General features: G+C 43.3%; 1 protein-coding gene across 5 annotated transcripts in view; it reads right to left on the bottom strand.

Moving 5' to 3' along the window:
• The window catches only part of LOC119660774 (calcium/calmodulin-dependent protein kinase type 1), a 396,728-nt gene that overhangs the window by 217,912 nt on the left and 164,596 nt on the right, over positions 1 to 14,220 (bottom strand). For all 5 annotated transcript variants that reach the window (XM_038069548.1, XM_038069544.1, XM_038069545.1 and 2 more), the window contains one exon: positions 9,964 to 10,098. In XM_038069548.1, the coding sequence (XP_037925476.1) occupies positions 9,964 to 10,098 (135 nt within the window). The remainder of the gene's footprint in view (positions 1 to 9,963; positions 10,099 to 14,220) is intronic.

Genomic DNA, 14,220 nt, shown 5'->3' on the forward strand with positions numbered 1-14,220 from the left:
CGTGGAACCACCGTACGGTATTGCATCACGGGGCGGAGTCAGCTCATTTTAGCTTGGTCCCGTTTCGTCTCTACGCGGCGTACGTAACCGCGCTTTTCTGATCTCCTCTGCCTTTCGCAGCTTGCCCCGGATAGATACGACCATGGAGTTGATCGCATCCCAGTCTGCCTGACATATTAGCATTCTTCGCATCAGATTCTCTGGTACAAGCATCTCTCCTAGAGGGAAGAACCTAGAGGAGACTCTAGGTCTCCTCTAGGTTCTTCCTTTCCTCCACAAACCTTGGACAGTGGAAGAATACATGCTCTGGGTCCTCTGGGACTCCATCGCAGTTTGGACAGTCGGGTGAGGTATCCAGTTTAAATCTGAACAGGTACTGGCGATATCCTCCATGTCCCGTGAGAAACTGGGTGTGATTATAATTAATCTCACCGTGCCTTCTCTCCAACTACTCCTTGATGGCAGGGATGCGTCTGTGTGTCCACCGACCCTTTCCCGAGCGTTACCAACGCTCTTGCCATCTATTTAGCGATCTCTCCCTTTCGGCGTTCTTCGTCTGCGATAAAGGAGAGATATGCCAAGACGTCAATGGGCATCATTCCAGAAATGACGAATGCTGCATCATCTGAGACAGTCCTGAATGCCGAGCACACTCTTAGGGCTGTTCTTCTGTAGACTGAACTCAGTTTGTTACCGTTAAATGTAACCTGCAATGCCTTTCCCCAAACTGGAGCTGCATAGAGCAGGATCGAACTCACTACCCTAGCTATAAGCAACCTGGAAGCATGCCGTGGCCCTCCCACGTTCGGCATCATTCTTACCAGGGCCACACTCGCAGTGGATGTTTTGTCATAGACATACTGCACGTGTGGCTTATAGTTAAGCTTCCCATCTATCATCACTCCCAAGTATTTGATCGCAGGCTTAGAAGTGATGATATGATTCCCAATTTGAATACGGGCAAAATTTCTTTTACGGCGCTTGGTGATAAGGACCGCCTCCGTTTTTTCCTCCGCAAGTGCCAGACCAGAACTCTCAAGCCAGCCCTCAACAGCACTGATCGCTTCGCATGAGTATAACTCAGCATCTTCGAGATGCTTTGCGACAACAACCAGCGCTATATCGTCGGCGTAGTCCACCACCGTGGCTTCCTCCGGAAGGGGAAGATTAAGAACATCGTTGTACATGATGTTCCACAGCAGTGGGCCCAGTACGGAACCCTGTGAGACACCCGCGGAGACAACTTACTCTTGGAGTCCGTCATCGGTGTCATACCAAAGCCTCCGTTCTTGTAAATAGCTGTTGACAATAGCTGCAAGATAAGCGGGAACACCAATCTTCGCCAGAGATTCCCGTATTAGGTTCCAATTGGCCGAACTGAATGCATTTCTCACATCAAGGGTCACCACTATGCAATATTTGCTAGTACTGCCCCTTCCGTGGATTGCATCTTCGTCCAAGCCAGTAACCATTTTTATGGCATCAATGGTTGATCTGGCTTTACGGAACCCATACTGCCGATCTGAGAGACCTCCCTGGTTCTCAACAATCTATTATAGATTACTCGCTCTAGCATTTTGCCCCCAGTGTCCAAAAGACAAATAGGTCTGTAGGAGGTTGACTCACCTGGAGGTTTACCAGCCTTAGGGAGTAGCACCAACTTCTGTCATTTCCATGATGCAGGAAATATCCCCTCGGACATGCACGCTTCGAACAACTCAGCGAACATGTCCGGTCTGGATTTCACGGCAAGCTTAAGGGCCTTATTCGGCACGCCATCAAGACCTGGAGCTTTATTATCTCCTATCCTAGCGCAGATCTCCAGCAGCTCGTCACTGGTGACTGGCGGTATTGCCGTGCCGTTCAGTGGTCGCTGGAAGCTGTCTAGGCCCTCCTCTTGCTGAGAGAATAACCGCTGGATAATCTTTTTTTGCTCTTGATCGATTCTGCCTACCGCTCTTTGAGCCGCTCTTCTGGCTCGGTGACAGGCTGATCGAAGGCTGGCCAGTTCAGCATTCCACCAGTAGTTTGGTCTTCTACTATCTGTCCGTCTGTCTGTGTGTCACACGCATTTTTCTCAGAAACGGTTACACTGATTGACACCAAGTTTGGTGGAGAGGTGGAAACTCTGAATGCCCACGTATACAGTGAATTACATCCTTCAACATGGAATTCAAAGGGCGGGGGGGGGCCCATGCTTGCCAAAAATAGGTCTAAGTTGTTTTTTTACCAAATATAACCAAGGGGAGTAGCAAATGAAGGGTCTGGGTTAGTACTTTTCATATCTGGTCATAATTCTGACATTTAATGCACAAAAGGGAAGGGCGGGGCTGAAAGCAGATAATTTCTCTCACGACCATTCCCAGAAGCTGAGACTTGCGGTGATCAAGAAGGGAAAAGGAGACACGGCCGGGAAAGTGCTCGAAAAGCTCATCAGGATCGCTGAAGCGATTCGCGGTGCCGAGGACTTATCCCCAAGGCAGCTCGGGTTCAGAACAGGGAGATCCACTTTGGATTATGGTGGTCGTGGATTCGATTCATCAAGCCAAGGCACACAGCCGCCGATCTCTCCACATAGCACTTGATGTCAGAAATGTCCTCAATTCTGCAAGATGCACAGATATGCTAGGCACATTAGAAAATTCATTCTATGTGTCAAGCTATCTTTTGCGGATATTGAGGGATTATCTGAAATACCGCTTCCTGCCCTATGAGATGCTAGAGGGCCAGAGGAGGATGGAAATCACGTCGAGAATAACACAGGGATCCATCCTAGGGCCAGATGGAGTGCTTCCTACGATAGTCTGCTGAGATTCGATATGCCCGAAGAGTCGTGACTGGTCGATTATGCAGACGAAGTTACGACACTTGTTGCCGGACGCATTGTTGAAGAGGCGCAAAGCAGATTTGGCATATTGATGCGACGGGTAAGTGAATGGATGAATGGTTGCTGGTTTCAACCGTGCGCTCCTGACTTTAGAATCAAAACCAGCGGGTAAATACCTCGGTTTCATGTTCGACTCGAAGATGAGATTCTTCGTGGAAATCAAAACAGCAGCGGACAGGGCTGCAGCTGGAGTCTCGGCCTTGTGCTGGCTAATGGCGAAGGTTGAGGAATATCTACTAGGAGACGTCTTCTTATGGGAGCAACGCAGTCCGTTCTGCTCTATGGCGCGGAAGTATCGAATGATGTCCGACCGGTAGAGGGACTGGACGGCAAGGAGTTCTCTGAACTAACAAGTCCCTTCCTCCCCTCCCCTCCCGTTGGTGAAAAGGATTCCCTGATTTCAAGGCTCCCAAAACCGAGAGAGCAGAAAGGCTAGCCCGAAGTGATGTGTCAATCGGTTCTATGCTAGTTCTCTCGAGGACGTACTGTTGCAGTACCTACCCTACTGTCGAAAAAAAAAATCTCAGAACCTACCCAATCGAAAAATGTGACAAAAATCACGAAGCCACCACTATACGGCTCCTAAATAGGAATGCAATAGGTAAGACCTGGGGACTTCCAGCAAAACGTATACATTGGATGTATATATCCATAATAAAACCCATTTTGATGTATGCACGCATTATCTGGTGGTCGAGACTGAACTGAACAGCAGGAAGCTGCTAACGCAGATTCATAGGTTTGGTTGCCTAAGTATTACTGGAACAATGAGTACTACGCCGACTGCGGCACTTAAAACTATCTATTCACTTGGAAGTGAAGGAGAAAGCAGTTAACGAATATATGCGTCGTTGACTGCTTTCCCTTTCACTTCCATACCATTGGAAAGGCGGTTAATCATACAATCATGCGTCTACCTAGAAATTCCTTGACAAACATTCGGTAGCTCTGATGCCGATCATATGGTTTTCAGATTCGTATGAAAAGACACACTTTCGTAATCCGTAATCACCAAAAGAGAAGAAGTCCTTTCTTCTAAATGACCATGAGCCTTTTCAGATTACAAACTTAATAATCTTCGTACTGGAGAGTGGATCGGGCGCAGGAGTGTTCTCGGGGAATCCGATCATGGAACTGACTCCACCCCTTGGAAAAATGACGATCATCTTCCAGGCGGAGATATATAGCATTACATTGGCAGCAGAAGAATGACAAAAATGGAGGGATCGCACTATTCGAATCTGTTCCGACAGTCGGGCAGCATTATCAGCACTAAACAGCAACGACATATCAAGTCAGTTAGTGTGGAGTTGTCATCAGGTGCTGTTGAAACTTGACCGACTAAACAAAACATGCCTGATGTGGGTGCCGGGACACTCAAACATCGCTGGTAATGAGAAGACTGACAGCCTAGCTTGCCGTGAGTCTGGATCTACAATGGTGGGCTAGAACCAGCGTTTGGCCATCCATTGGGAAGCCTACTCTGAAGGGTGAAATTACAAGGATTCACGCAGCCGAGTGGAGAAATTAGAACTCTTGCCATAGGCGAAAATCCTTGTGAAAGAATCTGGGGTCGTCAGAGCGCGATTTCTTTGTCCTTTAAAAAGTGGGATATGAAAGCCCTAGTAGGGCTTAACGGGGCGCTGCTTCTTCGTTTCGGCAACGTGCAGCCAATGTGAGGAGGGGGACACGGCCCTGCACTTTTTATGCAACTGCCCGGGCTCCTCAGATCTCAGACGAAGATACCTTGGTAAAGTTTTCTTCAATGAAGAATCTGCACACTCTCTGCCTCTGGAGAATGTTTGAGTGCTTGATTTTACTCCTATATGAAGGAGCAGCCGGTATTCGCATATTACGGTGACACAGAAAATAGACGGAAATTTGGCGGATGTCATAGGGTTGGGAAACATTGTAAAGTGCTCTTTCCCCCTCTTCAGCTGCTTGTCGTCGTGAATGAATGAATGTCCACCGTTCATCCCTTGAAGTGCGTGCTATACGATCAATGTATTTTGAGGCACGAAATGAGCTACACTGGTCTAAGAAAATGAAGGCAACAGTAGAAGTAGCAACACAAACATCCTCAAAAAGTCAAGAGTTCCATAACTGATATATAATGGCGAGGAAAGAACTGCAAGTAGCCATCTTTAGAAGTAAAACTGAAAAAACTGATCATATGCAATCAGCGAGTCATGTACCTATCGTCGGCTATTAACACAAAGTGAAACGACTTTGGAGTGACAAAAAAGATGAGATGATTCATAGGATTATTCCATATATCCCAAAATAGATCAAACGAAAGCACGGTGAAGTTAGCTAGGACCTAACTCAAGCGGACACGAGAGGTACCATGCATACATTTATCGCTTCGGGGGTGACGAGTCCCCATATTGCCCATCAGGCGATATGTTTTCCGAGGATGCGGAATATGTTGCCTTTAACTGCCCGAGGTTCGCCACACACAGAGCGGAGACGGGGCCGCGGTTGTCACTCGAGAATATCACGGATCACATGTTAGCCTCTGAAAAAAATTGGAGGGCGGTTGAAAGGCGATCCACAATCTCCTGAGGAAGGAGGGATTTCGGAGGAAAGTAGCAAATAACGACACGAACCGTAGTTCGTAACTGATACTACCCCGCAACATAATACCAAAGTGGCTGTTCCGCGGGGTAAACGAAGGAGAATGGATATCTAAGAATATGATTTTTTTTGGAGTAACACTCGAAAATCTGCTTCAAGGGGACGATTTTCACGAATTCCATGGAATTGCCAATATCTCGAAACCCATTAAGCTTTTACTAAGGTCATGTCCGAATAGCTGAGTGGTTAGAGCATAAGGCTGTCGTACGGAAGGTCGCGGTTCAAATCTCCCTGCTAGCGGTTTGATGTGTATCGTGATTTCACATCGGATACCAGTCGACTCAGTTGTAAATGTGTACCTGAGTCAAATCAGGGTAATAACCTCGGGTGAGCGCAATGCTGACCACATTGCCTCCTACAGGGTACTGTAGTCCTGTGGTGTACCATTACGGTCTAGAATGAAGTGCTCTAACACACTTCAAGGCCCTGATCCAATATGGATTGTTGCGCCAACGATTATTATTATTATAAGGTCATTTTACGTTTTCTCGGATGTTTGTGAGTTGATCTACCAGCCCTCTAAGTATAATCGTTGATTTTTGGACACCCACCCTTATATTATTAAAAAATGCGTACTTTTAATTAAGTTTCATTTTTTAAGATTAATTTATTAAAATCGTTATTAAAATCGGTTTACTGTCTGTCTGTCACACGCATTTTTCTCGGAGACGGTTATAGCGATTGACACCAAATTTGGTGAAAAGGTGTGAACGCTCACGCATGCAGTAAGTTACATCCTTTTACATCGAATTTAAGGGGGGTCCCTATACATACAAAACGAAGGTGTAAATTTTTTTGGATACTCTGACATAATATATGCATATAATATGTGCTACGCACTAATGGGGCAAATGCACACTCAAATATCTTTATATAAGAAATACCCAAAACCTTTCATACCTGAAGCGTCCAGCTTCCGGTTTCTTGATTTTTTCATAATTAAACATAGTAATTTTTACATGAGGTAATAATTAGTTTCTTAATTAATAATCTTAATAATCTCAACACATGACTCTGCTGTGATATACTTCAGAGGTGTTGCCTCAGGGCACCGCGTAAACCGATCAATGATTGTGAGGCAACCGTGTAACCGTGCGAATCTCGCAAAGGGCCCTACATTGTCGAGATGTATGGTGTGAAAACATTTACTTGACTTGGGGAATCCATCTAATTCTTTCTTAGCATGCCTAGTGACCTTTCACCGTTGGCATGCGATGCACTATCTGGCTCATGGCCAGCCAGAAATATTTGCTAAAGACTAGTCGGTTCGTTGCCCAAACGGTCAATGTTCGTAAGATCGTGCACCGTGCGAAACACTTCCTTACGGAATGCGCCCAGAATTTACGGCCTAGTTCCCTTTTCGGAGATCTCGCAGTAGATAGAGGAAGGTGAGTCGAAGATGGGGGACTCATTAAACTTGTATTTGGAGTCCGACTGCAGGCTCTGAAGGACTGGGTCATCCTCCTGGGCCACAGCGATTGCCGAAAAATTGACTGCGCTGGGATGCCGATTTCAGAGATTCGGGATAAAGCATCAGCGACTAAGTTGTTTTTACCGGACACAGGTTGGATGTTCGGTGCAAACTGACTAATGTAGGCTAAGCGCCGAAATTAGCGATTGAAGACTTTGTAGAGCTTCTGCCTTAAGGCAAAAATTAGAGGTTTGTGGGCTGTCAACACCGTGAACGGCGTACCTTGAAGGGAAAAATGGAAGTACTTGATGCTGAGATACACGACTGGTAATTCACGATCATAAGCGCTGTAATTCCGTTGAGCGGGATTCAACTGTTTTGAGAAGAAACCTAATGGTTGCCAGTTTCGGTTCACCATCTGGTGAAGAGCATTGCCTACTGCAATGTCTGAGGCATCAACGAACCCGGCTAGGCATGCACTTTCTTGAGGAAATGTCAAAAGTGTAGCATCTACCAGTTGTTGCTTGGTTGTTTCAAACGGTTGGACGGCTCCTGGAGACAATACAACCTCTCGCAATTCTTTGGTCCCAGGGCCAGACAAAAATGCGTTAAAAGCCTGGTGATGAGTGGCTTTGGGCAAGAATGGAAGGTAGAAGTTTACCATAAATCACAGTTGGTTAGGCATATCATAAATAATTAAAAATTAAACTCAACTCATGCCTCAGCAGATACATCATAACATCAGTCGATTGCCAACGCATTAGTTGAATTCGTATGTGCGCATGTTCGACACTGTTCAATCATTTACGCGTGAAGAATTTTGCCCATTTCCCTTCTGGTGTTAGGAGGCGTCTACATGTTGCTTTGCATTGATGTGCGTCTACATGGTTACGAGCACATGACTGAGAGCACGTGGCATCATGCGCCATAACAATTCAGACAAGCGAAGTGTTAGGTTTGCCAAATGAAGTGAAAGCCTGAAGTTAATTTTGACGAAACACATACAAGAAATCCATCTAGGTACTGTCAACACACCGACCCACGAATGTATGAACCAAAAGGGCCACGTCGTATCTGCCCCGCGTATATGCAATGACATTCCGTGCCACCTAGAAACTTAATTTGCTCCTCCTGTAAGTTGTCTTCTTGTTTCAATCCGAAAAAATTTCAAATGTATTTCTCCTACAACTAACGATGATAAAAGAATTTTCATTAGGATTAAATTGAACTCCTCAAGGGAAGAATTAATACCTGCAATACGTATCTGGAAGATTAATAAAATATACTTAATCTTCATTATGTTAGGATAAGTACAATATGTGGAACCCAAAAGAAGGATATAAGAAATAAATTTGTTGGTAAAATAATGTGCCAAATGAGTGCTACACTATGGACGGCAAAACCAGCTCAAATACGTAATTCTTTTCAGCAAGATCAAATCAGGCAAATCATAATTTATAAATCTAATGATTTTGAAGCCGTGATGTCAGATACACAACATATATAAAGATACTTTCAATGTATCACTATGCATTTTACGCCACTATTTCTAAAGGGTATATCACTGGGAACCAGATTCTCGTTACTTGAATATACATTGGAGTAATTGGGGTGATCATGGAGATAGGGGCAATTGAGGATGGTAATAATTTTACAAATATTTGCAAGATATCTATCTAAATTCCAACACGGCAGGCGTTTTTGTATAAAAATTTCTTTTTAAACTTTTCGCATTGACTTGTATATATGTACATGACAAATCTACTCAACTTGGCAACACATAGTGTTTTATATTGATTTGTGAAAATTATCTTTCTATCTATAATCAACCTAAATATATAATAGATGCAGGTAGGTTTGTATACCTACGACAAAAGTATACGCTGCTTCTAAAGCAGAACAAACGGGATATTCTCTAAATTTATATAAATATATATATGCAGTGGAATCCCGATAATTCGTACATCAAGTAATCGTACTTCCAGCTAATTCCTACAGATTTGCCGGTTTCCAGAGTTAATTTTCTTTAATTTGGACTTCCGATAATTGGTAATCCCGATATCACGGGTACCAAGGTGTCAGTCCCTTGACGATACGAATAATCAGGATTCTACTGTATATAATTCCAAGCTAGCCTATTATAATTATATTACGACCAGTTAGATTTGGAATATATGTATGTATATGTAAAAATAAGTTATATAATTATATTATTATTAATGTATAGTTGTAATAAGATCATATATATATATTAAAATATTCATATGTATGAATATATGTATTTGTTCATAAATACTTATGCATATTTATACATTTACACAAATTCATACATAATTATATTTTTATATATTCCCATATACATATTTATTATATATTTATAGAAATTTATGTATATTTATATAGATAGGTGTTCAGGTACGATTAAATTCTACAAAATGTTGGTATGAAAATATAATAGTAATAATAATAATAATATTTGAAAATTGTCTTATTATTTTGTGCTCTAGGTGGTTGGGTTTTGATTGCCTTCAATATATTCGACAGACACACACACACACACACACGAAACACCGAATTTAATCGGTTTTGAAACAAAGTACATATAGTATACATTCATATATATATTTATATATTGAAATCAATAACCGGGACTATCCATTTCTTGTAGACGACGAAAACAATGTATTTTGTGATTTACTGGTACTGAAAATTATCATTATAATAGAACGTGTTTATATGGAAGCGTACAGAAAGGGAAAAAAGGATAGAGAGAAGGTGAGTAGGTTTTCTACATCATATACCTATACATATATCCATGTATATCTATATACTCGTATTATAGCCATTGAAAAATACCACAGATTTATTTGGAACGGAAAGGCAAATATCTGGTTTCAATTTACACCGGATAAATATTAAATATGTTAATGCTATGGAATCTTTTCCTCCTACTTACTAATTCTAAAACTAGATTGTATCGATATTATATACAGTTATATACGTATAGGAAATATATAATAGAACTTGCCTTCGAAGTACTTTTATCTCATTTTCCAGTGAGTCCTCTTTTCCTTTTAGCGCTTTTTTATCGATAATCTTTACGGCAAAAAGTTGTCCAGGATTCTCTCGACTTTCCGCCAAACGAACCTCAGAGAAGGCACCACTGTTTTTTTTGAAAAAAAAAAGATATTTTAGATTAGATTCATTCATTTTCTTAGTTGCAAACATAAATTATAAATATGCATAAAAAAAAGTATGTAATTATGTTAAAAAAAGAATATGTTTATTACCATTTCAAAAATCAAAGCACTTTACCATGAAATAGATTAGAGTCTACTATTGTACAATCTGGTTTGAAGAACAAAAATCTTTTGCTACTTTACATAATATTTAATATCTGAACATATTATAAAGAGAGAGATTGTTCTACTCATTGTTCAAGATATCCGAAGTAAATAGGTGTGCTTGCAAATTAAACAAGTCGGAATACCGGAAGCTCGCGCTTCGGGTATAAAGGTTTTGTGTTCATCTTATGTAAGAAATTTCAACGCACATTTTTCTATCCGTGTATAACTACAAATTCAACATAATCTTTCATATTTTTCCAAACTACGAGACATACGTCCATATTACAGCCATAGATATTCCGCTTATCCTAAACAAACAAACTGTCTATTTCCGAATACTGTACACATACATATATGCACGTATATAAATGGATCGTACCCATATTTCCGATTTACTTCTTATATCTATTTGAATTAGGCACTACCCGCAAAGTTCATTAGCACGCATATATTATATACCTACATACACACATGTCTGGTTGACAGATAACTAAAAAACTAAAACAAAATAATTCTCTGCGACCCAATTCATAACTCTTTTCGTTGTGGTATTGACGAATTGATATGTGATGATGACGTCATGCAGGTTGTAGAGTGCACGAAATTCACAAAAAAATGTGAAGTTTCACCCCCTATAACTTTGTGAATAATGGTTGGATTTTCTTCAAACTTGACCAAACTGTGCATTATGTTCTTCATTATACGCATCTGCATGCATGCGATGAACATAAGGGGGGTGCCGGGTAAATTTCTAAAATGTGGAAATATACTATTATTAACTTTATTTGTGCAGATATCGGAACGTAGAGATGCACCACTGTGATTTTTTTCAGATTTTTCGGTTGGATAGGTTCGGAGAACGAGACCTGTTACACTTTTTGGGGGTCATATTTTGAGCCCTCACTCCTCTATGTTTCACCTAATATCGAATATTGAACCAGTTTCGAAAAGTACTAATTGAGACCTTTCATTTGATACCCCACATGGCTACATTCTGTGAAAAAAAAAATTTTCCACCCTCCATTTACATGTATGGGGAGCCCCCCCTTAAACTTAACACAAGAGGGCGCCACTTACTGCACGCAAAGGGAACACCAGATTACATACTCTCATCAATTTTCGTGACAATCGGTCCAGCCGTTTCTGAATAAATCGGGTGTGACAGACAGGGGGCTAGGGGGCGCAGTTTAATAGAAGCTTTTGCGCAGATGGACATGGTTTTGGCTAACGAAGGTGCTGTAAACACCAGAAAGGGGGGGTCAGGCTCAGTTGTAGACCTGACCTTTGTCAGCCCTTCGCTGGCGCGTGGTATGTCCTGGTGCGTTAGCGAACGCTACACCCACAGCAATCACAAGGCAATTTTCTTTGAGACATGTGTCGAACCTCAGGGCAAAGAGCTATCATGTCCGAAACCGAAAAAGATTTCAGGCTGGTCTGCAAAATCTTTGGATGAGCAGAGCTTCTTAGAGGTGTGGTTAGATCAACCTGATAAAGCAGGCGCCTCTACGGAAAGAGCTGTCCATCTGGCTCAATGCATCGCCAAAGCATGTGACGCGTCCATGCCTAGGAGGTGCGCATTCCCTCGTAGAAGACCAAACTACTGGTGGAATGATGAACTGACCGGCCTTCGATCAGCCTGCCACCGAGCCAGAAGAGCGTCTCAGAGGGCGGTAGGTAGAGTCGATCAAGGGTAGAAAGAGTGCGCTTACAAGACAGCCCGCAAAACCCTCAAGCTCGTGATGGGACGATTTACAGGCCGTTCGTCTCCGCAGATCACGTGCCCCACCCTCTTGTTGAAAATCATCCAGGGGTTATTCCCCCAGCAAGAGGAGAGCGCCGACATATTCCAACCACCTCTGAATGTGACGGCAATTCCTCCAGTCACCAGAGACGAGCTCCTGGAGATCTGCGGCAGAATAGGAGACAATAAAGCACCGGGTCTGGACGGAGTACCGAATAAGGCCATTAAGCTTGCCGTGAAATCCAGGCCGAACATGTTCGCTGAGTTGTTCGAAGCGTGCATGTCCGAGGGAATATTTCCAGCGGTATGGAAGCGGCAGAAGTTGGTGCTTCTGCCTAAGCCTGGTAAACCTCCAGGTGAACCATCCTCATACCGACCCATATGTCTTTTGGACACGGTGGGGAAAATGCTAGAGCGGGTAATCTATAATAAATTACTCCCGGTAGTTGAGAGCCAAGGCGGCCTTTCAGATCGGCAGTATCATCATCATCATCATCAACGGCGCAACAACCGGTATCCGGTCTAGGCCTGCCTTAATAAGGAATTCCAGACATCCCGGTTTTGCGGACCTCGGCGCAATTCGATATCCCTAAACGCTGTCTGGCGTCCTGACCCACGCCATCGCTCCATCTCAGGCAGGGTCTGCCTCGTCTTCTTTTTCTACCATAGATATTGCCCTTACACACTTTCCGGGTGGGATCATCCTCATCCATACGGATTAAGGGACCCGCCCACCGTAACCTATTGAGCCGGGTTTTATCCACAACCGGACGGTCATGGTATCGCTCATAGATTTCGTCACTGTGTAGGCTACGGGATCGTCCATCCTCGTGTAGGAGGCTAAAAATTCTTCGGAGGATTCTTCTCTCGAACGCGGCCAAGAGTTCGCAATTTTTCTTGCTAAGAACATAAGTTTCCGAGGAATACATGAGGACTGGAAAGATCATAGTCTTGTACAGTAAGAGCTTTGACCCTATGGTGAGACGTTTCGAGCGGAACAGTCTTTGTAAGCTGAAATAGGTTCTTTTGGCTGACAACAACCGTGCGCGGATTTCATCATCGTAGTTGTTATCGGTTGTGATTTTCGACCCTAGATAGGAGAAATTGTCAACGATCTCAAAGTTGTATTCTCCTATCCTTATTCTTCTTCGTGTTTGTGTTTGACCAGTGCGGTTTGATGTTGTTGGTTTATTCGTCTTCGGTGCTGACGTTGCCACCGTATATGTTGTCTTGCCTTCATTGATGTGTAGCCCAAGATCTCGCGCCGCCTGCTCGATCTGGATGAAGGCAGTTTGTACGTCTCGGGTGGTTCTTCCCATGATGTCGATATCGTCAGCATAGGCCAGTAGTTGGGTGGACTTGAAGAGGATCGTACCTCTTGCATTTACCTCAGCATCACGGATCACTTTCTCGAGGGCCAGGTTAAAGAGGACGCATGATAGCGCATCCCCTTGTCGTAGACCGTTGTTGATGTCGAATGGTCTTGAGAGTGATCCTGCTGCTTTTATCTGGCCTCGCACATTGGTCAGGGTCAGCCTAGTCAGTCTTATTAATTTCGTCGGGATACCGAATTCTCCCATGGCCGTGTCCAGTTTTACCCTGGCTATGCTATCATAGGCGGCTTTAAAGTCGATGAACAGACGGTGCAACTGTTGTCGATATTCCAACAGTTTTTCCATCGCTTGCCGCAGAGAGAAAATCTGATCTGTTGCTGATATGCCTGGAGTGAAGCCTCTTTGGTATGGGCCAATGATGTTCTGTGCGTATGGGGCTATCCGGCCTAGCAAGATAGTGGAGAATATCTTATAGATGGTACTCAGCAACGTGATACCTCTATAATTGCTGCACGGTGTGATATCACCCTTTTTATGTATGAGACAGATAATGCATCGTTGCCAATCGTCAGGCATTGATTCGCTGTCCCATACCTTGAGCACAAGTTGATGAACCACTTGGTGTCATTGGTCGCCTCCATATTTAATCAATTTGGCTGTAGTTCCATCGGCTCATGGCGACTTATGATTTCTTAACCGATGAATTGCACGGACTGTTTCTCCTAAACTTGGTGGTGGCAGTATTTGTCCGTCGTCTTCAGTTGGCGGGACCTCCAACTCGCCGATGTTCTGGTTGTTCAGTAGCTCATCAAAGTACTCAACCCATCGCTCTAATATGCCCATTCTGTCGGAAATCAGATTTA

Source organism: Hermetia illucens, chromosome 7, assembly GCF_905115235.1.
Source record: "Hermetia illucens chromosome 7, iHerIll2.2.curated.20191125, whole genome shotgun sequence".
NCBI classification, from domain to species: Eukaryota; Metazoa; Arthropoda; class Insecta; order Diptera; family Stratiomyidae; genus Hermetia; species Hermetia illucens.